The sequence below is a fragment of the Xiphophorus hellerii genome, chromosome 22, assembly GCF_003331165.1.
Source record: "Xiphophorus hellerii strain 12219 chromosome 22, Xiphophorus_hellerii-4.1, whole genome shotgun sequence".
Taxonomy (NCBI): Eukaryota; Metazoa; Chordata; class Actinopteri; order Cyprinodontiformes; family Poeciliidae; genus Xiphophorus; species Xiphophorus hellerii.
In genome coordinates this window covers 17,415,529-17,441,732 of record NC_045693.1, presented here as the reverse complement: position 1 = coordinate 17,441,732, position 26,204 = coordinate 17,415,529, and the positions used below count along the sequence as shown (strand labels likewise).

The 26,204-nt window shown below is 37.7% G+C and overlaps 4 protein-coding genes across 5 annotated transcripts; 2 read left to right on the top strand and 2 right to left on the bottom strand.

Annotated features, from left to right (window-relative positions):
- Window positions 1-282: 282 nt before the first annotated feature.
- Window positions 283-1,670, bottom strand: LOC116712587 (otoraplin). The gene is made up of 4 exons (XM_032552388.1): window positions 1,344-1,670; window positions 1,080-1,219; window positions 790-900; window positions 283-702 (listed from the first exon to the last, which is right to left on the bottom strand). Exons 1-4 carry the CDS (start codon window positions 1,456-1,458, stop codon window positions 679-681), a joined length of 390 nt encoding a protein of 129 aa, XP_032408279.1. The 5' UTR covers window positions 1,459-1,670; the 3' UTR covers window positions 283-678.
- Window positions 1,671-3,218: 1,548 nt separating this feature from the next.
- gtpbp2a (GTP binding protein 2a) lies at window positions 3,219-12,601 on the top strand. The gene is made up of 12 exons (XM_032552381.1): window positions 3,219-3,674; window positions 4,636-4,662; window positions 5,045-5,229; window positions 5,803-5,911; window positions 6,022-6,219; window positions 6,340-6,514; window positions 8,257-8,476; window positions 8,617-8,752; window positions 8,859-8,917; window positions 9,004-9,175; window positions 9,355-9,519; window positions 10,182-12,601. Exons 1-12 carry the CDS (start codon window positions 3,474-3,476, stop codon window positions 10,365-10,367), a joined length of 1,833 nt encoding a protein of 610 aa, XP_032408272.1. The 5' UTR covers window positions 3,219-3,473; the 3' UTR covers window positions 10,368-12,601.
- A 1,298-nt stretch (window positions 12,602-13,899) lies between these two features.
- polh (polymerase (DNA directed), eta) lies at window positions 13,900-18,726 on the bottom strand. Of its 2 annotated transcripts, none has more exons than XM_032552379.1 (10): window positions 18,451-18,726; window positions 17,702-17,836; window positions 17,402-17,631; window positions 17,080-17,258; window positions 16,897-17,000; window positions 16,668-16,787; window positions 15,611-15,734; window positions 15,387-15,452; window positions 15,103-15,275; window positions 13,900-15,013 (listed from the first exon to the last, which is right to left on the bottom strand). In XM_032552379.1, exons 1-10 carry the CDS (start codon window positions 18,585-18,587, stop codon window positions 14,119-14,121), a joined length of 2,163 nt encoding a protein of 720 aa, XP_032408270.1. In that variant the 5' UTR covers window positions 18,588-18,726; the 3' UTR covers window positions 13,900-14,118. The 2 variants fall into 2 exon arrangements, with proteins under 2 accessions (XP_032408270.1, XP_032408271.1); XM_032552380.1 differs by having other exon boundaries at window positions 17,408-17,631.
- A 126-nt stretch (window positions 18,727-18,852) lies between these two features.
- LOC116712586 (polymeric immunoglobulin receptor-like) lies at window positions 18,853-26,159 on the top strand. The gene is made up of 8 exons (XM_032552387.1): window positions 18,853-21,664; window positions 22,022-22,339; window positions 22,515-22,811; window positions 24,554-24,653; window positions 24,846-24,940; window positions 25,077-25,111; window positions 25,260-25,316; window positions 25,742-26,159. Exons 1-8 carry the CDS (start codon window positions 21,619-21,621, stop codon window positions 25,802-25,804), a joined length of 1,011 nt encoding a protein of 336 aa, XP_032408278.1. The 5' UTR covers window positions 18,853-21,618; the 3' UTR covers window positions 25,805-26,159.
- Window positions 26,160-26,204: the final 45 nt, after the last annotated feature.

The following is a 26,204-nucleotide window of genomic DNA, read 5'->3' as shown; positions in this document are numbered from 1 at the left end:
CTGCCAGTCTTTAGTTTTCTTTGCCATTTTGCTCCAGTTGTTGCCTGTGTGTAGTTCTCCTATGTATAAAAATAACTGTTTGTAACAAATGTCTATACGCTTATTATTAAGTTTAATTTTTGAGTTAACATTTGTGTCTCTCTGATTGTCTGTGCTAGGATTTGGGGCCTTTCCTTTGTTGTCCACAACAGTCATGACATCTTTGTACTGCATAGCTATAAACTTTAACATTCACATGTGGATACATAGCAAGGTTGTATAATTATCAACACACATCTCATATAAAAGAAAAGAATCTGATTTATTCAGCATGAAGACTACTAATTATGGCTGATGCTAATTATGGAATTTTGAATTTTACAATATATCTACACTGTGACAGAAATAGAAAATTACCCAATTCCCATCTCTGAAAAGAAATCTGTACCTTTATTGTTTTTCATTTGAAGTTACATATATTTTTTCTTATTTAAAAAAATCACTTGAACTTAAAATTTTATGTAAACAGCAAAGGTAGAAAGAAGTGTTACAAAGAGAGAAGAATCTGAAATTGTCTTCCTAAATGCAATACATCAAATTATTTTTATACATGATGTATGAATTTGACAGATATGAGTGCTCTTTATAAAAAAACAGGATAATGAAAGGGAAACTCCAAAATATTCTGTCTCTTGTCCACTAATCACAATAGAAGTCCATATCCTAAAAATGAAACAGAATATTAGGTTAAAGGCACAATTTATTCACAAAAACAAACAGGAAATATTTAAATGAAAGACAGACACTCACAGTCGTCTGCTTCCGAACTGTGTTGTCTGTAAACGTCCTGGTCTCTTTCACCACAGTTGCAGGGAAATATCCCGTTCTACCCATCTGGTCCACATACCGCTCACTGTACACCTGGCAGAAAACACAACGTTGTAGTCTAAATGTACAGTAACAAATATTTTACTGTACAGTAAAACACTTGTACATTTAAACTGAAACAAAAATAACTAAATAGTTATAATATCTTTGGCGACAAGAGGATTTAATTGTGTAGCTTTCTAATATGTGGATTTCAATAAATATCCACCTACACTTCCATACCAGAATACTCCAGCGCCATCTGGTGGTATGAGTTTAGAATACACATAAACCATCTGACCCTTTTTAATGTTGATGAATCTGCAGTCAGGAGCTATGAAGTCATCCACAGCTGTGGCCATTGAAAGAACATCTTATGAAGCAAAGACAAAACATAACTTACATAAACTATGTCTCAATTGATTGTTGATTTAAGTGTAGTTTCAACATTACAATTCTATATATTTAACAGCTCTGTAAGTAATATTCTGACTTACATGAACATTCTGCATCTCCGCACATCTTGCGATCTGCTAGTTTGTCCATTCGGACTGCCATCGTGGTCTGGTGAAGCAGTCCAACAAGGAGCAAGCTTACCAAGGGACAACTCATGGTGGGCGAAAGGGAACAGCTACAGAGAAGCTTTTAGTTGGAATGCAGAGCTTGGGAAAGCTACAGGAAAAAAAAGACTTAGAAATCTCCAAACACTTCTCTCAGTCAAGATGGAATGGGTTGAGCCCCGACATCACAGGATTTGTGACCAATCAGAATTGAGTTTCACAAAATGCCAGAATTCATCTCACTCAAGGGAGTAGGCTGGCCCTCTCTCAAATTTCATACATTCTGCACTAACAAGGAGTGGCAGTTAAAAACAAACAATTTTTAATAAATATCAATGTACACAATATATACAGTAAAACAATATAAAAAAATGAAACCATCAATCTGTAAACAAGAGGAAAGACACATGATTGTCGATACCACACATTATATTCAATATAAACACATCAAAAGAGCAAACAACCAGATATAACTTACTATACTGTGTAAACAGTAACTATCATATAATGAACATAAAAATTGGTGGCAAATTTCTCATATAGTGCAATGCTTTTACTTTTTACAGCTTTAGTTATTTGAATATTATTACATTGTTGGCTCTCCTACAACTTCTGACTTATGTAGCCATGAAAAACTTTTGTTGTTTTACCTATCAATTGTTATCTGAGAGTGTGAAATAAAACACTCAGAATTACCGTGAAATTCCACCTCCTAGACTTTCACATTATAGCCATAAGCACTCCTCTCTGAAATCCAAAGGTTGTTTTCAAAATATGACTGGCTTGCACATTAGTGACTCATCCTGTAAGGCAGCACGAGTCATTAACACAACCTGTCATTTGGTCAAATGTCATCATCTCTGAAATTCTTTCTCTTGACTCTGACATGTAGATTTGCTTTAGTTTCAAAGAATTAATGGATATAGAAGCGACCAGGGGAGACGAGTCAAGACATCCTACGAGGGTTGGGTCACTGAATAATCTGACCTTGACAGTCCTAGCAGTGACCTTAACTCACCTGTCATTGTGAATTTTTGCGGGTCTTATGTGATGGAAAAATTACATTAAGGTCACATCTGCTAGTCATGTTATATGAATAATAAACCTGATGCCTTTCATTATACAGTGGAGATGAGGTGGACATCCAAAGAAAACCCACCTCACTTCCTCCCCTAGTCATCCTCAACAACACCGTGTCTACAATGGATCAGTTTCAGATATATAGGACCTGAACTGCTCCTCACACAGACACTGCTTTAGAACAAAAGTATTGCTCAATAGTTTTGACACTCAACAGGGGAGTTTAATTCGAATAATCCTATAAACATATTAACTAAAATACTATTTGCATATTTTAAATATAAATTGTTCTTATTCTTTATTCTTCAAGTGAGAAATAGTCATTTTTATTTACATAAGTAAAGCATTTTAAAAATTCATAACATATTACCATGTCATCATACCCTTATAAAGCACAAATTAAGAAATGAGGCATAATGTACAGCGTTTTCAAATTTACTTTTTGCTATGGTCACAAATGTGGTTTGCCATTTGCCATCTCTTTACCATTTATTGGTAAAAAAAAAAAATCATTTGTAACTTTCATAATCTTTTGTAAACAAAAGGTATTTTCCGGTTTCGTCTGATGCAAAGCCTCGCAACACGGTTTCCCTATCTGAGAATGTTTTGTGAATCTTTCCAGTTAGCCGGGCGGAGTTTAACCTACGTAAAGTGCTGTGGAAGCCGAATCAAAACGAACCGCTCACACGCGCTTTACGGTGTATTATATCAAGCGCACCTAAATGCTTTTCGTATTGTGACGTAGGTAGCTGAAAACTTAAAACGATACAGCACTTCAGGGTTGGAGGTAGTGTTATTGTTCGATTTGAAGATTTTGGAGGAAGCCGAGACTTTGCTAATATTGTGGAGAATGTAATCGATAATCAGAAGTGTGACCTTATTAAAATCTAGGCACACACATGCCTGGCCTAGATGCTTTTTTCCATATTACAGCAGCATATTTAGACAGGCTGAGGTAAGCTAGCAAGCTCGGTCCTAAAGAAGCCGATGGATGCGCGGGTATCGGAGTTATTTGGGTCAGCAAGCGGGCACAGCTCCGGTGGATCTCAGGGATCCGCGTCTAACCACAAGCCAGGAAATGGCAACGGGGTTGTCTCGAAAAAGGCTGGTGCAAAGAGCAAGAAAGCAAGAACTCGATTTCCTCGCAACTTCAAACCGAGCAATAACACCCCATATCTACCCCCAGAGGTAAGGCTGATGTTAATCCATATAGTACAATTAAACGAGTCGAAATGAAGTCATACGAGAAACACAAAAGAAGTTCAGAAAAACAAGGAACAAACAGGAAATATACTGTATGCCTTCTGGCTTCCACTGCATAGAAACGCGAATGTTTTCTGTTATTTCCTGTATGGCTAACTTTTCTTTCTGAAACTGGTGACACGTAGTGAACTAAAGAGAACATGTGAGCGGTCTATGTTGGGTCAAAGTGACCCAAATTTTCACTCATTGTTTATTATATAATAGAGTTGTATTGTACAATTAATGGTTTTATCATCTTTTTTTTTTTAATTATTACTATTTATTCTAGCAGTGGGCTAGCTAGCCTAGCAGAGGAACAGCTGTGTTTGTAAATAAGGGAGGCGGTCACAGCTTGACCGACATTCACTCGTTGGGACAAATACCTCAACTCGTACAGCTCCCAGTGACTTTATTGAAACAAATTAAAAACAACTAATGAATATTGAGGTATCTATGTGTAGTAACACGGAGTTAATAAACACAGGAGGACTTGTCTTAAACTTCTAGACATTACTAAAAGTTGTTGGCAAACAGGTTGCACTTTAAGTTAATCTGTATTTGCGCCCATCTCCCTTTCTTTTTTAACACCTATTTTATTGGCTTCAGCTTCAGATCCGCTGAATATAACCAGCTCTATTTCAGTAATCATAAATTGTTTGTCCCATAAAGTAATTGCACTTGACTTTAATTACCATTGGTTTTAAACAATAGCTTCTAATGGTATAGAAGAGACATGTATAATAAGGGCAGCTGTGGTTTAGCAGTCATTGCCAGACTATTCACAGCCCGGTGTTTACTGCTCAGTCAGATTGGTTTTCTCTTTATCTTTGAACAAATGTTGCAATTCTCTGTTTGACAGCATTTGTTCCTCTTCTGTCTCTCTTTGTTTGACTATCCTATCTCTCAGGCTGAAGAGGGAAACATAGAATACAAGGTAAGCAAGAACCTTGTTTTATGTTTTGGTTTTCTTTAAAGAAACCGGAGCCGGTCACTGAATACTTCAAAAATGACTGATGTACGTCAGCCGTGTAATTGGCAGTACTTGTTTTTTGTTGTTTCATAATCACGTAGCTAGAAGTCTAACAGAGAAATATTTCAGAAGAATCATAGGTGCAGCCTCTGTGTGGAAACACAACAGCCAAGTGGATTAGCAGGATTATTTTTAGTAACTCAACATTTGCTCTAGTCCTACACTAAACCTAAGTTTCATATATTAGTTTGTCTGTTACTAATGTTCAACAGCTCGTTCGATTTGTGAACTTTTACAGATTGGCTTTAAGTCCAGCAATAATTTCTAAAGCTCTTGTCATTTTTAGCTAAAGCTGGTGAACCCCACACAAAACCGCTTTGAGCACCTGGCAACACAAATGAAATGGCGACTGCAGGAGGGTCGGGGCGAAGCCGTCTATCAAATAGGTGTCGAGGACAATGGCATGCTGGTGGGACTGTCAGAGGAGGACATGAGGGCATCGCTGAAAACACTCCATAGGCTGGCCGAGAAGTGAGTCCTGGATGCCTGTTTTATTCTGTGCTTTTATTGTGCTTGCATAACCAGACAGGCAATAATATGCTGTTGTGCAACCTTTGGCCCTAAACTTGTTTACTGGGGCATCGTGTGAATGTTAAATATTGAATGTCAGTCCATAAAGCATTCATTTTCAGCAAGATCTTGTATTTATGGTTGGAGGTGGACGAGGTGTAAGAAGGATCTCTCCATACTATCTTATTCACTCTTTCACAGCCTAATGTTTCCTTGCATTTACACCTTGAAATGCGTCCATGTAATGTGCTATGATAATAATCTGAACATTTAGTATATTAGTATAGCCTGCTTACTTTATATTTGAGCACGTAGACTTACGGAGGCTACAGCTGATCCATTGACGCGTATCCAGATTGTAATTTTATCCCCGCAGGACTGTACAGTCGGTACTTGGAATGATGAGTGCGTCATTTAATCCTCTGCTGCCCTTAACACAAACAAAATTTTGCTTTCCAGAATAAAATATATGTAATATTTTTATGATACAATTTGATAGAATTTAAGTTTTTTTTCTACAACTGTTTTTAATAGAGTGGGAGCTGACATTGCAGTTCTTAGAGAACGAGAGGTAGAATACGACTCTGATATTCCTCGGAAGATTGCTGAAGTTCTCATACGAAAGGTGCCCGATGATCAGCAGGTTAGTTCAGCTTCTAGAAATGCATTCTGTTTTTATCAACTTTTTGTTTATTTTATTATTATCTGACCGTTTCTTTTTAACTTGTATTCCTTGCTCTTCCTCCTCTGTAGTTCTTAGACCTACGAGTGGCAGTCCTGGGTAACGTGGACTCTGGTAAGTCCACTCTGTTGGGTGTTTTAACACAAGGCGAGCTGGACAACGGCCGGGGAAGAGCGAGACTCAACCTCTTCAGGCACCTGCATGAAATCCAGACTGGGCGCACATCAAGCATCAGCTTTGAGATCCTCGGCTTCAACAGCAAAGGAGAGGTGAGAAACGACCAATGTCAAGGGTATTATTAATGTCTACTTTAGCTCGCTAATCAAACCAAAATGTAATAGGCTGCAGAATCATGAAATATAATCATATCTCCCTTTGCTTTTTCCTAGGTTGTAAATTACAGCGAGTCTCGCACTGCAGAGGAGATCTGTGAGAGTGCCTCTAAAATGATCACGTTCATAGATCTGGCTGGTCACCACAAGTACCTGAAAACCACCATTTTTGGCCTCACCAGCTACTGTCCAGACTTTGCTATGTTGGTCGTTAGCGCAAACACTGGCATTGGTACGTTTATGTTCACTAAACTTTACAATCATTTGATTCTTGTACATTTAAAAATGTATGCTGAGCTTGCATGACTTGTTTCAGGTAACACAAGTAAGGAGTAGCTCTGCTACATGGTTAACACATATTTCTGTGACGCAGTTAAAAATAACTCGACTCGCACATACAGAGTTGTTACGTATGACACTGCAGATATGTAGGATCTGAGCTTACATAACATATCCACCTTCCAACACCCATCTCTGCTTCCACCCTCCACATCTTTGCTGGTCCCAAAATATCTCCAGCAGCATCCATTTTAAACAAAGCTATTTGACACACAGAACATAGTTATGTGTCTGGTCTGACTCCAAATCGGGCTCCTGCAAACAAACCGATAAAAGAAGAAAAAAAAAATACAGATTCAGCTTTAGAAGCCATAAAATAATCCTATGTCCATAAAACTTTAGCACAGCATCAATATCTGTAGATTATGTATTAGTATATTGTTAAACTTTTGCTAAGCAATTAGACTTGGAGCAAGAAGTATGCATCCAGGAAAGAAGCACTGTGTAACCTGAGCTGGCATGCTAATTACACAGACAGGGAAGCTGGCACAGTATCTCTGTTTAGTTGAAGGCGTGAATTTTGCTAGAAATGCAGATCCAGGTGAGATTGCCGTAAGCAGATTTCACTGACACTCTGTTTATTCAGTTACAGAAGCAGAATTCAAAGGTAAAAAAATCACATGAAGTTGTTGGTACACCTGCAGAGTGTTCCTATTGCAAATAGCAGAGATCATATTTAAGAGCTGAGCATCCGAGTGAAACGGTTAGGGTTCAACTCCTGCTGGATTTAAGTGAGTTGGTTTTCTTTTTTTATTTGCTCTGGATGTAAATTTAATACCTACATCCAATCAACTGTCCACTGTTGTTGGTTATAGCAACTCAGTCACATTTATGTGCATCCCTTATCATTTAACCATATTTACATGCAGTGCACTTTTCTAAATTGTTGCACTGTAGCCGTCGTTGTCTTTAAGTCTGCTCTGAAACGAGAAACTCCAGCTAAAATGAGGTCAAGAACGAACACCATCTTAACTACGCCGTAGATGGGACAGGACATGAGCTCCAGCTTTAATTATGAAACAGAGTAATGGATCCTTGTAAAGCATTGGGATCACATTGGGTCGTGGGTGGCAAGCCTGAAAGTCAAAGGCGAGTAATCATCTTTACTTTCAGGAATGATTTACTTGTTTTGCTTATAAATATTAGCTGCAGTCAGAATTGAATTGAGGAATAAATAACTGTCTGTGTTTACCCAGCATGTACTACATATGGATTCACTGCTGCAGAGCTGACAAGAGATCTGGGTATTTTAAGTGGCTGTTGGCTTGTATCAGCACTCTGGAGTGTTTTGGTAACGTGGATCAAGTCTGGAGCGATATCAGACCCGTGAAATACCTTGCTGCATATATGACGTTGGTACAGGTTTCAACTTTGTTTATAAATAAACACAACTCGCCATCATTGATAAACCACTGCCATCTTAGTTAGAAGTTACTTTACACATAGGAATTTAAACTTTTTATTCTGGGTACTTGGATATTTTGGACAGGAAAGGAAATTCTTCCTAACCTTACAGATGCCCTCACTCAATTTCTGCTTGCTTGCTAAACAGAAGAGCACCTTAACTAGCCGAAGGTAGTGAAAAACAAACTACTACTTAACTACCGTGTCCCGCTTCTCCTCATTATGTTTCAGCCGGTACGACAAGAGAACATCTGGGTCTCGCCATGGCCTTGAAGGTCCCCATCTTCATTGTTATCAGCAAAGTAGACCTCTGCACCCGAGCCACTGTGGAGCGCACGGTGCGGCAGCTAGAGCGGGTCCTGAAACAGCCAGGCTGCAACAAAGTGCCCATGGTTGTTGGCAGCACCGACGACGCAGTCACAGCAGCACAGCAGTTCGCCCAGTCGCCCAGGTGTGACTCCAGATGCAAAACCCTATTTGATTTGTTTTCCTTTGCTGTCACATCTGTGTTTCATCTGTAGTTCATGCTACTAACTACAATGGATGTTGGAAAATAGGAATCAACTTTGATGTTTGTCTTGTCCTTGGCAGCATCACACCCATCTTCACCTTATCCAGTGTGACTGGTGAAAGCTTAGACATGCTCAAGGTCTTCTTCAACATCATCCCTCCTCTCAGCAACAGCAAAGAGCAGGAAGAGCTTATGCAACAGCTCACAGAGTTTCAAGTAAGTCCAACGTTGTTGCAAATGTGTAACCAGCTGGCTGCGATACACACACTCCCTCTGGTGCATATATATTTGATTTGATTCATGACTGTGGGCTTCTCTTCAGGTGGATGAGATCTACACAGTTCCAGAAGTGGGGACAGTGGTAGGAGGCACTCTGTACAGGTCAGTCTGGGAAGATGCTTGTTTTAAGTAAGCAAAATGTCCCGAGGACAATACCTTAACCCTATTTTTCGTGTCTGGTCGTTCAGTGGAATATGTCGCGAGGGGGATCATCTTGTAGTAGGACCCACAGAGTTGGGCCAGTTCCACAAGCTGACCGTTGGCAGCATCCAAAGAAACCGCTCGGCGTGCAGGGTACTCAGGGCGGGCCAGGCTGCAACGCTTGCTCTGGGAAACTTCGACCGCTCACTATTACGCAAGGTGGGACCCTACATATGGTTTCTATTGTGCGATTTGTTTGAAAGGCATCTTTCATGTTTGATTTTTCTGTACTTTGTACTGTAAAAATACATGATTTAGTTAGTTTACATAGATTTGTGTCAGTCGCCTCAATAAACACAATGCTATATTTGAAGATGGTTCTGATTTGCCACTGACAGGGTATGGTAATGGTGAGCCCAGAGATGGATCCTACTATCTGCTGGATGTTTGAGGCTGAGATTGTCCTGCTTTTTCATGCCAAGACCTTCCACAAAGGCTTCCAGGTTACTGTGCACATTGGAAATGTGAGACAGACCGCCACAGTGGAAGCTGTTTATGGCAAGGTTAGTTAATCCACTAAGCTATTTTGAGAAGTGTTTAAAAACCAATCAATTCACTAAAATTATGACATCTGGTTAAATATAAAACAGCTAATATTATCTTCAAAGGAAGAAGAAACCGTTTACCTCCAGGAAACATTCAACAAACGTTTACTGACAGAGTAGGGGGGTCAAATTTGAGGTCCACTCAATTTTAAAAACCCTTTTCTACATATAATTTGTTTATGCCTACTTTTGTGGGTTTGATTTGTGGAATCACATTAGTAAGGCAAAGCACAAATATAAGCAATTTTGCAGAAATTTCACAAAACAAAAGAAATGTTGGAAAATGCATGGTGGAGGAAGAGGCGATTATGGTAAAAGTTGGCAAAAAATAATATTTTATATAGTAATCCAGGAGGGACAAAGGTGTGGAGCTGAGTTGTGCATCAAATGTAAATAAATTCATAATATGTAAATAATACATGTTTGTACTGATAAAGTATTATTATAAATTGTAAAAAAAGGAGGGGGCGTAATGAAAATGGTTTCTTTGACTTCTTTTTTGACTCTTATTTATCCATAGGAGAAAAAAATCTATCAATTTATACTGTAATGACCAATTGCCTCTGTTAATAATGCTCTTTGCTTTCATTATTTCTTCCTACTATATTGCTATGCTACAGGAGGAGCTGAGAACAGGCGAAAAAGCAGTGGTTCTCTTCAAGTTCATCAAACACCCTGAATATTTGAAGGTGGGGGCTAAGATGCTCTTCAGGGAGGGCGTGACCAAAGGTATTGGTCATGTCACCAACCTGCAACCCATTTCCTATCACTACCAACATTTTCAAGGGCAGGATGAGAAAGCCTGAAGTTTTTTGTTTAGACCATCGCAGCTTTGAAAACTCCGTCCCAGCCCTAAAAACAAAACCCAAGGTGCTTTACGGACTGCATCACACCTCTCAAAGGCCTTTTGGACCTCTGCTAGCAAAGTAAACATCTGCTGCCGGATCTTGTTGTTTTTGTCAACTTTTGTTGTTTTTTTCCTCCAAACCCTCCTTACCTCCCCTTGCTTGTTTTATCTTCTTTAGACTTTGACAGTACTGATATTTTAATTCCCGTCCCGGTTTTCAGGTTTAAATTAGTTGCAATTCTTGGCACTGAAACATCACATCCCACTGAAACGTCTTAATTTTAAGGGGAAAAAAAAAATCAATCGAATCATTTTACATCGGTGTTGAAGAGCTGCTAATAAACTGGACTCCTAAATGCACTCCTCACACACACACACACACTGATCTGCACTGAGCACTGCCAGCGATGGTTTCTCTGTGGAAGAACAATTTTTCTGTTTTGCAAAGAATGAGATATTTTGACATGGTGTAAATGGCATCACTGTTGTGAAATAAGTCATCATTATCAGTGAACAACAGAATCTGATCTGCTACGAGCACAGTGCCTGATAAACCAAGGATCTTAGTATTTAAGTATATGTAAAGCGTTTTATTCACTCAAATTGCCATGAGAATTCAGCTTTTTCGTAAATTGTATTTAGACTGCAAATATAGCTTCACACTGCCGACTCTAACATACAATCTATAACCTGTGCAATGGGAGATGGAGTAACTTTAAATTAGTCATTTAAAGTTATCATTTCAGGTGTCATTTAGCGATCATTGCAAATCGAGAGAAAAATGTTAAAAAAAAAAAAAAATTCAGTCAAAGGAAACACTTTAAAGAGTTTAAAACTCAAACGTATCACAGTTGAAATTAGCATTATTTTTTAAATTGTTGCCTTTGCTTCACCATTTCTATATCAGAGTTTACAAAAAGACAGTAAACCCAGCAAACTTTGCATTTGCATAGTACAAAATTTGCATACTGTAAAAGTCATGTGCTACGCTGGACAAACAGTCAGATGGATCTGAATCACCAGCAATGGCATGTTGACCTGGCGGGTGGGGGAAAAAAAAGCATTCAGGGTTGGAGGAAAGTCGACAGCTAAAACTGTTTTGCGAAAGCATGACAGGCACACTTTCTGTAGACACTCGGTCTAAACATCTACAAACAACCAATTTCCTTTTCTCGTTACTTTCTACTCACACCATATCCTTTTGGTGGACTTATTTAAGGATAAAAGACGCATTTGTGAGTGTCGGGCACAGCTTATTAGAGTGAAGCAGAATGCTGTTGGTGCTGCTGAAGAGGGCATTTGGAGAATGTAAATGGGAGTTTATGTATAAACCTTGTTGAGGTTACGTGTCAGTCTGTCAAGATTGCAAAGGTTTTCCTGTCACACCTGTTGGAATCTGTTTTTATTCACAAGTAATGCCTCACAGTAGTATGGTGAGATTGTTAGAATCCTCCCAGCTATCACAAGTGCTTTAGTTACTCAGGGCAGCATATTAGTGACGGCGTTCCCTTTTCACAGAGCCACTCTGAGGTTTCTGTTGCTGTTTTGAGAGTTGGTGATTTTGAGGAAAGCCAGAGAATGATATATTTTTTTCCCAAAGATTTGTGTTTTGTTTATTAGTGTGTGAAAATGGCTTCTGATGCAACTTTCTTTCAAAGCAACGATATTCGAGGTACTTGATGTCATCTCTTAAGTTACTGATGTCACATGCTTGGAAGGGATTCAAACACAGTGCCTAGTGGAGCTACTGCCAGGGTAGCCTTCCATCACATCCCAACGTTTTACAGCTGAGGGACAAACACGCTTTGGTTGGTGCTACTGCTAGAAACAGGTTCTGATATTTCTACTTGCGTTTTTGTTCCGTAGCACCCACGTTGTTAATGTACAATTTACCTGCAAAGTCGAGAACATGTGATTATAAAGTTCAACCAAATCATTTATAGCATTTAATAAAGAGTATTAGTATGTTTTAATGCATTACAGTTGGATATTTTAGATTTCTAAGTAGTTTGAGATTTTACTGTTTTTAATCGTTTCTAATATGGCACATTTGTTTTCTCTTTTAAAATCAAGTACAAGATCTGTTTTAATCAAGTTTAAAATATTTTGATAATTATATGGGTGAAATGCAATTTTTATGTACAGATCCAATTTGTTCTGTGTTCATAAATAAAACCTATATTACCTCCTGAATGTGTTTTTTTTTTTTTTCTTTAATTAGAACTAAAGTTTTCTCCTTTTCAGTTGTCATCACACACCATAAGCTTTGTTTATGTCTTTTATAAATCTACGAGTTATTGGAAATGTGAATTGCAGGCAACTTTTTGATAAAATTCCTCAGGAGCTGTACTTTGTTTAGAGTGACTTGCAAAAATCTCACCACTTGATCATTTTCCACTTTTTTACACTACAAACATAAATTTGAATGTATTATTTTGGGGTTTCCTGTAAAGGTATTCATTGAGTTGCACATATTTACAAAGTGAAAGGATATGTGGTTTTCAGAATAAATGTAAAACAAATCTGTTCCCACGGTGAAACATGTTGGTGGTGGCGTGTTATGGGAACTCTTTTCTTCAGCCGGGATGGGGAAACTGGTCAGAGATGATGGACATGAAAAGTATTTATGATTCAAAGAAGCTTGAATACACATATTTGTCAATTTTCTTTTCACTTCGTAATTACACACCACTCAGTTGGTCTGTCACATAAAATTCTCAAAAATTACAATACTGTGATTATAATCTAACAAAATTTAAGATGCATAAATGTTTGTAAACTAACTAGAGGAAAATGTTACAACTAAAGAACATGTTAGAAGGATGACTCAGGTTTTTGTTGTGTATTTCCTCATTTTCTAGAGACTCAACAGTGTTCTACATTAAGTAGAGTCATGTTTGTCATTAAGATCGATATAAATTATAGAAATGCCTTTTTGTTATCTTTCCAGGAGGTCTGTTCATATTGAGTCCTCCAGGTCTTTGACTGGGCCTCCTCTCTCAGTGTTTACTCACCCTCCAGTGTGTGTTTAGCTCATAAACATTGCTTTCTGGGCTGCTAAACGTTAAGGAAATATTTCCTAGTAAAGATTTCAGTTGTACATTGCATAAAAAAAAAAAATCAAGTTTACATTTGCTTACATATTTTATAATTATACTTAGCTTTAAAATGACTACGACCTCCAATAAAAATGTTATTTTCTAAAAGTTGATAACAGATGAAAGGTTAAGTGGTGCTGTAGTGAATGTTGTGGCTAAAAGCAGGTCATAACAGCAGGTTGCATTTGCAGCTCTTATCACTAATAACTAGCCCTCTGTACAGGCCTGATTAGTTTGGCTTGCACTCTGGCTTATTTACTGTCTGACTACCTTACCAGCAGTTTCATTTGCATTTAAATTTTAATTGCCTTACAAATGTGAGAAACTTTTAAGTTAAACAGGTTTCTGCTTTTATTGTATGTGACCTTATTAAAACACAAGGCAGTGTACTGCTTTGATGTATTAGAAGCAACTTTAATTGTTACAAGTTTAGAAAATAAGCTTAATAAAACAAAAACCTGGTTCAAAATAAATAATTTATTTACTCTGCAGTGATTGCTTTGAATGAAAAATAAAAAAAAAATGTTATACTGGGTGGCTTTTTGATACATGTGTACAGTTAGAATAAAAAACAGATTACTGTTTATACTGTAGTCAGATATATTCATGTCATCAGCTCTTTTTGAAAAATGAATCCAAGGTACCCAGACTTCCTCCTTGGGATCTCTGTCTTTTTGGAGCAGGGCCTGACGGGCCTCTTGTTTTTGTTTTGCTCCGGGTTGATTGTGTTGTGCCTCCTGCTCCAAGAGGAACCGGAGAAGCAATAGAGGAAGGAGAGGTGGTGGAACTGGAAGTGTTGGCTGCTGAATTAATAGATGAAGACAGAGAATTCTGGAGGTCCAGTGCAAAGTGAAAGTCGTTGTGTTCAGGCATTTCCCAGACCAGCACTTCTTTACCGCAGCGTTCGCAGATTATCAGGTCTTCCACAAGCACGCTTGGAGGTTGGAGGTCTTCTGGTTCAGTCTCCGGTTTCGTCCCTACATCTTTAAATCGTGGCTGATGAGGTTCGTACTCGGCAACGGCATCAGAATCTTCACAGTGATCTCCATCTATGATTTCAGGTTCAGATTCAGACGTGGGAATCGGTAAGGCTGAAGGCCTAAAGTTTCTTTCAAGGCTTTTCTTTTGAAAGAAAGAGGAAATGCCAGAGCGGGGCCTTTCTGAGATGATTTTGGTGCTAGAACGCCTATCAGTGGAAAATTGCTCATCTAAAATGACAGATGAAGAGACTTCTTTTGAGCTTCCATAGTCATCTTCCTCCTCTTTGTCCTTCATGACTGGTTTTTGTTTCCCAGATGCTTTTTGAAAGAAGGATTGTATAGTTCCAGGATGACTGCATGGAGACACATTTTTTAAGTCTGACTGTGTATTGGATGGGGTCTGAGTCACAGAGAAGGAACTCTGAGTCGACGTGGGATCATTGGACAGAAAGCCAGTGATCCCCCCTGTGGACGGAGCGTCGCTGAATTTGCTGGCTGAGAGGTGTAGCAGGGTCAGAGGCGGAGTCCTGGAGACATGGAAGACAGAAGGTCTAAATCGCAGAGCATTTATTCAAAGTGGCACTATAAATACACAGCACCACTGCTCTTTAATTACCATGTGGCTTGCTGGTTTCCTGCTGTGTTGAGACTCTTGATAATGGCAAAGCTGTCACTGGATATTTTGGTCGCCTCGTAGCGCACCAAGGCACAGCATCGAGAGAAGCTGCTCTGCCTCTTGTCACCAAGCTGACGCACTCCGACCGTCAACAACTTTGCCACTCGACCGTTCTGTATGACAGTGAGAAAACACGGATGTGAAATGAGCAGGCGGCTATGGAATAGAAATGGGTAAACATCAAAATTTCAATACAAAAAAAAAATGATAGTGGTTTCTCTTACCACTTCTCTGTCTTTGGTCAACCTCTCCTCCAGCTCCAGGGCCAGTTGATGAAGCCAGTACTGCACCTGCACAGAGGTTTGGATTTAACATGAACATACATTTGGAAAGCATAAACAAATAAAGACCTGCAGAGAAAAACATTTCAGATAATAAAAGTCTTAAAAGAAACAGAAATTGGATTCAGAAATAGTTCAAGTATGCTTCTGCAACTCGTGGTCTGTACCTGTTGTTTTGTGGCCAGTGACGTTTTCCCAGGGAAGTTCTTACTGCAGCCAATGGATTTGGGAAGCTGCCTGGGTTTCACAGCTTCAAACTCAATCCCCCGACACAAGTCATACAGCCACTGGCTGCAGAGCAGAAATATTATGTAACTCCCGTCGTCAATGAGGAATAAAGACAATTTCAAGTTGTCGTTGTTCTTATCTCACAACTCAAGTCTGAGGAAATTGTCTGTGTTAATGTCAAAATATATATATATATATTTTCCTAATATACTTTTCAGGACTTTGTCTCATAATGAGCAAGAACACAGCGACAAGAAATATACAAAACATAAAACTCAGAAACACATTTGCATTTTTCCTCATAAAACTAAGCAAACATACAATTTTCTCTCCTAGAACTAAAAACAGAAATATTAAACCTACTACAATAGAAAAATGTGGTAGTGTATAGTAGCTGAGAGCTGATACTAAACACAACAACAATTATTTATCAAACATATGTTTGTTTATTTGGATCCCTATTAGCCATTGCAGGGGCAACAGTAACTTTTTCTAGGGTCCACATCCTAAAACCACATTTCTTACAAAACAGTTACATACGCATTATATAAAATGGTCGATGCAAGACATTAATTAAACACTAATTCAGACACATACAATTATAACACTTTATTCCATAAAATATTTAAACGGGGCTCTTTTAAAAGCTCTAGCATTTGTTACATTTAAAAAACTTGCCTATCTTCCCACTGTGCACAGTGGAAAAATTAGTGCATACTCATTTATATGATTTTATACGACCAAAAAATATGCTGAAATTCCACATTGGTTTCCAAATTGTGTATCCAAGTTTATAACAGGATGATGCAACAAAGGAAATCAATCTATGTCAAAGAATTATATGTGTACTTCTAGTGCAAAATTAAGATTAACTGAATTCCTGATAGTATTATTATACAAGAAGAGGATTGTAAACTAGGGACAATATAAAAAAAAATAACAATTCTGTAAGCTGTTTTTTGTGAACAGTCATTTTATGGCACTGTATTTCCTTACCCTGTTTTTTCTCCAAAGTGCTGCCCCAGCTGTACCTGAGAGAACTGAGTGAGGTCTCCCATGTTCTCAACCCCCAGAGTTTCTGTTATCGATGCACCCATTTTGCCCCCAAGGTTACGACTGCATAACACAAAAGTCAAATAAGCGCAAATAGTTCTATTAGTCATCTGTTGCACTTCTGCATCGGAACATCAGTGAATTCTTGCGGGACAGTGACAATTAAACTCACATCTTACTGATTGGCAGAGTGCTGAACAGTTCAGTCACAGAGTCCAAAGGTAGGATAGTTTGTCTGTTAGGTTTGTTCAGACCGCAGGCCAGTTTAGCCAGCACCTTCAACAGCACAGAGTTAAATATGAGAACAGCAACAACAGTAAATCTTACATCAGAATTATGTGAAGTTTTATCCCACCTTGTTGTGAGATATCCCTGCTGAGCAGCGGAAGCCTGTGTGCTTTTCTACAGCTGCTCTCATTTCTTCAACAATGAGCGCACCGACAGTTAGCTGCAGCTCTGCAGAGTTCTGCTCTCCCAGGGTTGGGACAGGTAAGGACTCCAACCACTGCTGGACTCCTCTGGATCTTCTCTGTTCTAAGAATAAGAATAAAATAAAAACGTTAACGGACATAACATTTTTGGGGGTTTTAGAAATTTAAGACTTGCCGCTTTCAATGTTAGCCTCCTAATGCTGACTTGTTACAGTACAATGACTGAGTAATCTCTAACTAGTCTACCTTTACCCAAAGCTGAACCATCAACTTGGTTGGACCAGTCATCCGGAAATGGATAGCCTTGAATGTGGGTAGTCCTGAGAAGCCGTTGGTCGATCTGTTGATCGGCTATGTTTTTGCACCGCTGCTGGACAGCTGCCGTCAGATCCATGTAGGCCTCATCGATGCTGGCCCTCTCAATCACAGCAAAACGAGACATCACCTCAATCACTTCCACACTCGCCTCTCTGTAACTACAAACAGATGTTAGCGGCGCAAGCACCACAATGTGGACGTTTGCCGAGCAAAACTAACAGCACTTACTGAGTTAGATCTGCCTTCCCGTGAGACTCGCGCACTCTGGCCACCTGGAGATCTGGGCACAGCTTTCTTGCATCATCCACCCACATGTTCCTGGTGACACCGTGGGCCCTCGCCTCATAACTCACAGCTATGATACTAACAGATAGGGACATGTCACTCAGAACCATGTTTACTGCATATCCCCTTCAATAGTAGAAAGTTAAAGATGAGAGATTTAAAATCAAGTGATGTATTTGTGGGAAAGTTTCCAACACAGAGACAACTTTTTCAATGACCAGTGCAACTCAGTAAGACATGTTGAAACTAATGTCACAGAAGTTCACCAACATCATTGTCTTTTGATGGATGAAAGATCTAAACTATACATGTGTGGATGACCAGATTAAATGAAGGAAGTTCTTCCTAATCTAATCCAAACACAACCCTTTATGCCATAGTGGGTAAGAAGGATTCTACAAACTCTACATTGGAGTTCATTATTGGTAAATAATGAAGCTGAGGTGGCTGCTGTAGTACATAACATGTACAGTATGTGACATTTATATTTAGTGCAGTTTATCTAGAGTATTTTATCTAATACAATGTAGAGTAATTTACTTTGATGCGGTAACCTGTTGGGTGTTTGCTTCTTGTTCTCTCAGTAAATAATGACAGCCCCAGTTAGCTAGCAGGTGTTATGATGACTTCCGTTTTGGATAAGTAACAAATGCGTCGATCGCCTCCACTGCTCCTCTGTGTCAGAAACTCACCCGCCTCCTTTCCACGTCTTGTACTGAGCCACCACGCAAGGAGTGTTTTTCAGAGCAGGATTCAGACGCTGCTCCACCTGCACGTAAAAACAGTCCATGTCCACTAACGCCACCACTCTCTCTTTCCCGTAGTCCATCCAGAACCGGGAGAGATCGCCACCTGAAAACAAAGACAGAAGTCTGCTGACTGAGGAGGGTACGAGGATCTACGAGGAGCTTCCTGTGAACTGAAACTAAACAAGGCGCCCGAATAAAAGGTGTGTCGCTTTGTATTTCGCGCAGAAAATTGCAGTTACATAATAACGTCATCAAGTGGCGACAGAGACGTCACGTTGACCAACTGGACTACAAATACGGTAAATAATAATATATATTTTTAAAAAACGGTAAGATAAATAAATAAACTATTAAGTATACTATGGCTTCCTCTCACTGTCATCAAAAACATGACAGATAAATTATTTCCTCCAAATGGCCCTTAGTTAAGGGTGTGGGTGCAAAGTTGCTTGTCTGTTGGCCTGTGATGGACTGGCGACTTTTCCAGGTTTCACCTCCTGCCTAATGGGTGCCGGAGACAGATTTCAGCCCCGCCTCTATGACAAGGACAAGTATACAGACGATGGATTCTCTTGCATCGTCTATTCCCGAGATAAAATAGTTTTTTCTTCCAAACAATGTAGGAACATTTTAATTACCAGAACTACTCTTTGCTTTACCAGCTTAAAATACAAGAATTTTGCCACTTAAACCCCGTGGCTTCAGTCTTTCTGTTCCCCCGTGGTAAAACTTTTATAGTTCAGAATATTACATGATAGCATGATCCCTATACTAGTTTTTGTTTAGTTGGACCACACTGCCACCTGCTGACTACAATATACAATTTTATTTATTAACACCTGGCGTTTTAAACTGCAGGTTTAATCTTTGGGTAAAACAAAATAAGGTAATTCTAAAATAACTCATAGCGGTAAGAAGTAATCTGTTTAGCATTTAATGGGGGCATGTTAAACATGTTTCCATGGCATAAACTTTTACATTTTAGAACTTAGTAGGATTTTATTAAATGGAGCTCAATTTGAACCACTCATGTCTGAACGCGTCATATGAGTTTTAAAATACAATGTTATGTTTGCAACAGGAAAACCCTTCTTTAAATCTCTTCAGACACTACAAATAAAATGTCCTCTTTGTTGTAATGTACTGTTATAAAATAAGCTTTTTGTGCTAAAAAAAATAGAGGAAAAAAAGGTGAAAAAACAGATGCAAGGTCACAGGTTATTAACTATTGACAAAATGAACAAGAGTATAAACTGAGGATAGCTTAAATATCCACATTAAAGATGTGGTAATTAACATGCAAATGAAATGTTGATTTAAAAAAAAACATAAAAACAAGGAAATAGGAAGTCAGTGTTACTGAACTAGTTGATGTTGCTGCTGTTTTCACATCGATGTGGCTCTTTGTCTGAGTTTTCTTCTTATTCTAACTCTGATAACAGATCAGTGCCTTTACATTACATTTTGCGTATTATATGCAGACTTTTTTTTTAATCATCTTTGTGATCCAAAGCTCTGAAATTATTCAGTTTTCATTCAGAATACATTTGTAGACTTTTACTTTTTATATTTTAAAGATGCCTATAAATTGACATGTGTCTCCTTCACAGAAACATGTTCCTGTAGGTCTTTTAATAGTCTTTTTTTCTGCAGAGTTTAAAAGCAAAAACAGCAAATTATCAGTGAAAACAGTAGCTTCAGTCTGAATGCTCGACCAAAATATTTTTGCCTTCAGCAACTAGTTTTTTTTTTTTTTCATGTTTCATAAATATGAGTGATATAACATGCAAAACATATTTCACAGTATCTTTTTCTTGCCAGGAAGCGAAAGTGTGAGAAGTGTGAGAGTGAAAGTGATTAGTGACACCTAATCACTAAGGTGTCAGTGAAGGTGGGAGCTTCAGTCAGTATCCCCTGTTCTTATGATTTATAATACAAAAATCATGTGAAATATCTATGCAAAGGAGGTTATTGGAATTTCTGCTCATATCAAGTTAGAACAGACTCACCACTGGAAACAGGAAAGTATTCAATCTCTGATGACAAAATTCAAAGAATTTTCACTGTTACCATAAAACAGTTAACAGCTGACACTTATTACTGGTGTATTGTGTAGATTAATAACGGAGCTGATGACGGGCAGCGCTTTCAGCTGTCAAAGTGCTGGAAAATAAAATGTATTAAAATGCAGCTCTTTATCAGTAATATTTAATCTTAACCGCTGATCAATACTGAGGACAAAAAACATTGTGATGCGCACATACGTAAAAATCGCATATTTAAATTGTTGAAGGGTAAACAGAGCTAGGAGTGGATTACTATATGACTCAACCAATTAAATCTTTGTTTTAAATTGTAAGTTTACGAACAACAACAGAAATAATTAAGGTCACAGCAAACCCTGCTGCTACAAGATCCACTGATCCAGGACTTGGAGAAATCCCAAATCAATGGTATTCTACAATACATGTTAACAATAATTAAAAGCTAAACGCTTTCAGTATCCTGCCATTTTCTGTACTTTATATTATAGATGCATATCATAACTGTGGAAAAAGTATCATGTTGTAAAGTTGAATCTACACTTTCTGTTTAAAATATGTGTTAGACTTTCTGTTGACCAAAATATCCACATCATCACTTTGGGTCACCTCGTTGTTCTGGTGGCCTTGCTCATGTGGTTTATTCAAAGATGCAGCAAGTCTTGTTCTCTTCTTTCACGTCTTTGCTGTATCAGTTTGGCACCGTGTTGTGTTTCAGTTTTTCATTGCTTTATGTAGTATAACTGAATGTTTTCACAGTAAATAAGTGACAATTTTTTTTCTCCAATCAGAGAACACCAAAGAGGATTTAACTGTCAACTCTGTTGTAATTGTCTGTTGTGAAATATATTGTGTGATTAAAAATCGAAGAAAAAGAAAATGCTAAAAAATAGGCATTGCTCTTGTTTAGTTTGTGTCCCACTGACAAACTAAACAAGAGCATAAACTGAGGGTAGCTTAAATAGCCATAATAATGAATATGTAAACCACATTTTAAACAAACATCAAAAACAAGGAAGTAGTGAGTCAGTGTTACTGAACCAGTTGCTGCAGCTGTTCGCACATCGATATGGCTGTTTCCCTGAGTTTTCTTCTTATTCTACTTCTGATATCAGGTCAGTGGCTTCGAATTATACTTATTACATTTATTATCTCTGTGACCCAAAGCTGTGATTGTATTGATATCACATTTCCTTTTGCTGATTTAGAGATATCTAAATTCACATGTCAGTTGACAACTGTTCACAGATGACTACGTCTCCTTCACTGAAACATGTTCCTGCAAACTTGAAATTGTTTAATTTCTGCAGAGTATAAAAGAATAAACAGCAAATTATCAGTGAAAACAGTAGCTTCAGTCTGAATGCTCTAAAAAAATATTTTTGCCTTCAGTAACTAGTTTTTTTTGTGTGTTTCATAAATTTGAGTGATATAACATGCAAAACATATTTCACAGTATATTTTTCTCCCAGGAAGTGAAAGTGTGAAGACAATCACTAAGGTGTCAGTGAAGATGGGAGCTTCAGTCAGTATCCCCTGTTCTTATGATTTAAAATACAAAAATCATGTGAAATATCTATGCGAAGGATTTTATTGGAATTACTGCTTACATGAAGTTAGGACAGACTCACCACGGGAAAAAGGAAAATATTCAATCTCTGATGACAAAACTCAAAGAATTTTCACTGTTACCATAAAACAGTTAACAGCTGACACTTATTACTGGTGTATTGTGGAGATTAATAACGGAGCTGATGACGGGCAGGACTTTCAGCTGTCAGTCACCAAAGGTAAGCTGTGTTTCTGAACGCACATTTCAAACACTTGTAAACAAGAAGAAATTAAAGATATAAAGTAAAACCATAAGGCACTAATAAAATTTGTTTTGTTATTAGTCAAAGCAAATAATTTTTTAAAGATTAGGCTGTCAAATGACGTGTTTATTATGATTTGTTTCCCCTCAAGATACACCCATCCTCTGGGTGGCAGAGCAGAATGTGACTGGATATATTGGCGACAAAATAAACATAAACTTTAACTACGCTACCTCTGGAGGAATACAGTGGTGTAAGCTGGGCAGAACATGTGTGACACAGGAAACTGGAGAAATAGATGGAACAGCAGTAACCATCAACAAGGCTGCAGACAATGTATTCAGTGTAACTATGAGTGGACTGAAGCAAGAGGACAGTGGTTGGTATTACTGTGTCAAAGGAGATTTTCAGATGCCAGTTCACCTGACTGTGACTGTCAAACCCACTGGTAAGTGATTTACACACTGTAATTAAATAGAGATGGGTGAATATATCAGCTAAATATTTGTGTCTGCTAATTTTCAGCTTCCTATGTTCTCATGTTTAGTCATACCAACCACTGATGACACTCGTTAACCTTTACCTTGTGTGTCCTGGTTGTCACACTTACGTAGCTTTTAAAATGAAATAAGTAACGTTTAAAAAGCATACTGTTTCGCCAACTCTGTCAAACCCACTGGTAAGTGATTTATAGATTTTCCATGTACAAATGAGGAAGTACACAATACTGGATGTCCCCTTGTCATTGTCCTACACACTGTTCTCTCCTGAACGTCACTCATTAAAAGAAATGGGTGACCTTCATGTCACAAAAAATGTTTTGTGTTCTTTGGGCTATTTTCACCCAGGTGGTCTTATTGGTCCCAAAGAGTTCTTGACCAGTGGTGGTAAAAAGGTTTGGGAAAAAAGAGAAATGATTCTGTGGACAAGTAATTTATACACCCAATGAGTTAAGAGTCTGTGATCCAATGATTGGCTAGCAGTCTGGTATCCATATGTCACAAGGGCCCTCATTTAACTAATTTGTGGAAGACAGAATTATTTGAAAGGGGTCTGATATTTATTTAATTCAATGACATGGTAATTCATTTTTAGCTTTCATGTTTTTTTTCTGTATTAACAGAAAAAAGTTTTCTTTTATGAAAAGAAAACTACCGTAGTATGGGGGACTGATTGATATTTTGTAAATGAATGCACATATGCATTTAAATAATTATTTCCCCAACTGTGCATTACACAACAGCAGAGATGTTTCAGCTTGCTTTCTTTCCTTCATTTATCGAGCATTGTGAGCTACACCATCTGCTGAGACATTTAAATGTGGTGTCATGCTGAGTTTCCTCTGTAACCCACACAAATACTATGTGATTTTTAAAAATACTATTCCATGACATGGCTTATCTCCAACATATCTAGTAAGGCAGTTGGTGTAAAATATCTTGACTGGACATTCCAAGTTTCTGTAGTTTAGAATTATTTTAAAGCGGAAAAGGGAAAATATTTCGGTCACCAATTGAAACCTAGCAGTTTGGCAGTGTTTCGCAAGGCAGTGGTTAAAGATGATTGCAGTACGTTTACCCAACAAACTTTAAAAGGAAGTAAGGTGAAGTAATGCAAGTTGAGAAAATCTAAAGACGGGGTCATTTCGCAAGAGACGTTGATAAAGCAAATAGACAAGCAAAAAAAGATGGCTAAATTTATCGTTTTAGATGACCAAATTCTTACTGAGGACTAGCGTATAGGTTTCCATTTCCTTCTAGCATGACTGGAGCCAAAGTACATCATCTTTTCATGACCTTATAGAGCTAAAACAGCTCAACCTGAGCAGGATAAAAAAGCTCAACATCACCTCTATCATCATCTATTGTCACTGTTTCTGTCTTTGCAAAACACTGAATGATCATATATATGCTGACCTCTATTCTCACTACTACTGTGCTGCAGAGATAGTGGTGTCAAATATCATTTTACAAGTAGCATGTTGTGTACATGTCTGTGCTGGACAATAAAATTTACTAAAATGCATCTCTTTATCAGTAATATTTAATATTAACCGCTGATCAATACTGAGGACAAAAAAACATTGTGATGCGCACATTCGTAAAAATCGCATATTTAAATTGTTTAAAGGGTAAACAGAGCTAGGAGTGGATTACTATATGACTCAACCAATTAAATCTTTGTTTTAAGTTGTAGATTTGCGAACAACAACAGAAACAATTAAGGTCACAGAAAGCCCTGCTGCTACAAGATCCACTGATCCAGGACTTGGAGAAATCCCAAATCCGCGGTATTCTACAATATATGTTAACAATAAGTAAAAGCTAAACGCTTTCAGTATGCTGCCATTTTCTGTACTTTATATTATAGATATGAATTATCTATAATATAAAGAAACTTTTTCCACAGTTTTTCCATAACTGTAGAAAAAGTATCATCTACACTTTCTGAATCTACACTTTCTGTTTAAAATATCTGTTAGATCTTCTGTTGACCAAAATATCCACATCATCACTTTGGGTCTGCTGAGCCTAGTTGTTCTGGTGGCCTTGCTCATGTGGTTTATTCAAAGATGCAGTAAGTCTTGTTCTCTTCTTTCACTTCTTTGCTGTATCAGTTTATCACTGTGTTGTGTTTCAGTTATTCATTGCTTTATGTAGTATAATTGAATGTTTTCACAGTAAATAAGTTACAATTTTTTTCTCCTAATTAGAGAACACCAAAGAGGATTTAACTGACCCCAAATCAGTAAGTAGCACAAATATTATAACCTTTAAGATTAGGAAAAGATATTTCTTTGATAATTTATTAAATGTTGCAGCCTCAAATTGTTCATCTTCATTATTTCTCTTACATTCACATCTCTGTTATTTATTGTTTGTTTTTGTTTTTTCAGAATAAATGGGAAATAGTTTTCACTGCTGTTAGTTTCAAATTAAAAAGCACACCACAGGTAAACGTACCATATTAAAACTCTATATTTTTGCTCTATCCCATGTTTTAACCCGACTTGTTTGCGAGAATGCAACAGAATAAAATGTACCTGTAGTGTTTAAATTAATGTGCAGTTCTCCTATCTGTTTTCTTTTTCCAACATGGATTGGTTGCTCTGATGTGATCCTTGGCTGTTTCTAAGAAACAAAGCGTGAAAAAAGTCAATTTCATTATATTGTCACATTATTTCACACAAACTGGGTGTCAGTCATTCCTTACTGCATGCACAAACTGTGAGATAGTGTGGAAAACCAAATATTAAAGATAAATCTAAAATAAAATAGAAATGATCATTTATATTTGTTATTCTAAACAATTCTTACATTTTGAGAACTTAAATCTATTTTTCCTATCTAACCACCATGTTTACTTCTCTTTTAACAGAGTGAAGCAAATGAGGAATATGTCACATACAGCACAGTAGTTTACCATAACCAAAATATTTAGAATGCTCTGCTTTTTTCTCTTTATTTCTTATAAGATGAAGAGTTTGTGAAATTTTATCTTTGTGCATTGGGATATTTTCTGAGTGTAAAGTATTGTTTTACTCATGTATCTTTTGTGAATGTTTTTATCATCAAACATGCTGCCAAAGACTTGCCTGAAACCTAGATGAGCAAAAGGAAATGATGTAAACTATGTGCATATTTTTATTGTTGTTGTTGTTGCTGCTGCTTTTCTGTTCAAATATGACTTTGTTGTACTGTTTGTGTAAAGTTCAGTGAATTACATAAATTGTGATGATGGAATTATTTGGAATTAATTTTGACCAGACCAAGACTGAAATAAAAAAGAAAACACCCATGTCAAATAAGTCACATTTGTGGCCAATTATGGTGCTGAATTT

What these genes read in the sequence shown, in the direction of transcription:
- LOC116712586 (XM_032552387.1), top strand. Translation starts at nt 21,619, where the DNA reads ATGGCTGTTTCCCTGAGTTTTCTTCTTATTCTACTTCTGATATCAG. An exon ending in TATTCTACTTCTGATATCAG is followed by an intron (nt 21,665 to 22,021) that starts GTCAGTGGCTTC and finishes TTTTTCTCCCAG; the next exon opens with GAAGTGAAAGTGTGAAGACA. An exon ending in GTGGTTTATTCAAAGATGCA is followed by an intron (nt 24,941 to 25,076) that starts GTAAGTCTTGTT and finishes TCTCCTAATTAG; the next exon opens with AGAACACCAAAGAGGATTTA.
- LOC116712587 (XM_032552388.1), bottom strand. Translation starts at nt 1,458, where the DNA reads ATGAGTTGTCCCTTGGTAAGCTTGCTCCTTGTTGGACTGCTTCACCAG. An exon ending in CGGAGATGCAGAATGTTCAT is followed by an intron (nt 1,220 to 1,343) that starts GTAAGTCAGAAT and finishes TTGCTTCATAAG; the next exon opens with ATGTTCTTTCAATGGCCACA. An exon ending in GAGTATTCTGGTATGGAAGT is followed by an intron (nt 901 to 1,079) that starts GTAGGTGGATAT and finishes GTTTTCTGCCAG; the next exon opens with GTGTACAGTGAGCGGTATGT.
- polh (XM_032552379.1), bottom strand. Translation starts at nt 18,587, where the DNA reads ATGGACTACGGGAAAGAGAGAGTGGTGGCGTTAGTGGACATGGACTGT. An exon ending in CACTGGCCACAAAACAACAG is followed by an intron (nt 15,453 to 15,610) that starts GTACAGACCACG and finishes ACCTCTGTGCAG; the next exon opens with GTGCAGTACTGGCTTCATCA. An exon ending in TGACCAAAGACAGAGAAGTG is followed by an intron (nt 15,276 to 15,386) that starts GTAAGAGAAACC and finishes ACTGTCATACAG; the next exon opens with AACGGTCGAGTGGCAAAGTT.
- gtpbp2a (XM_032552381.1), top strand. Translation starts at nt 3,474, where the DNA reads ATGGATGCGCGGGTATCGGAGTTATTTGGGTCAGCAAGCGGGCACAGC. An exon ending in CCCCATATCTACCCCCAGAG is followed by an intron (nt 3,675 to 4,635) that starts GTAAGGCTGATG and finishes CCTATCTCTCAG; the next exon opens with GCTGAAGAGGGAAACATAGA. An exon ending in GTAGGAGGCACTCTGTACAG is followed by an intron (nt 8,918 to 9,003) that starts GTCAGTCTGGGA and finishes CTGGTCGTTCAG; the next exon opens with TGGAATATGTCGCGAGGGGG.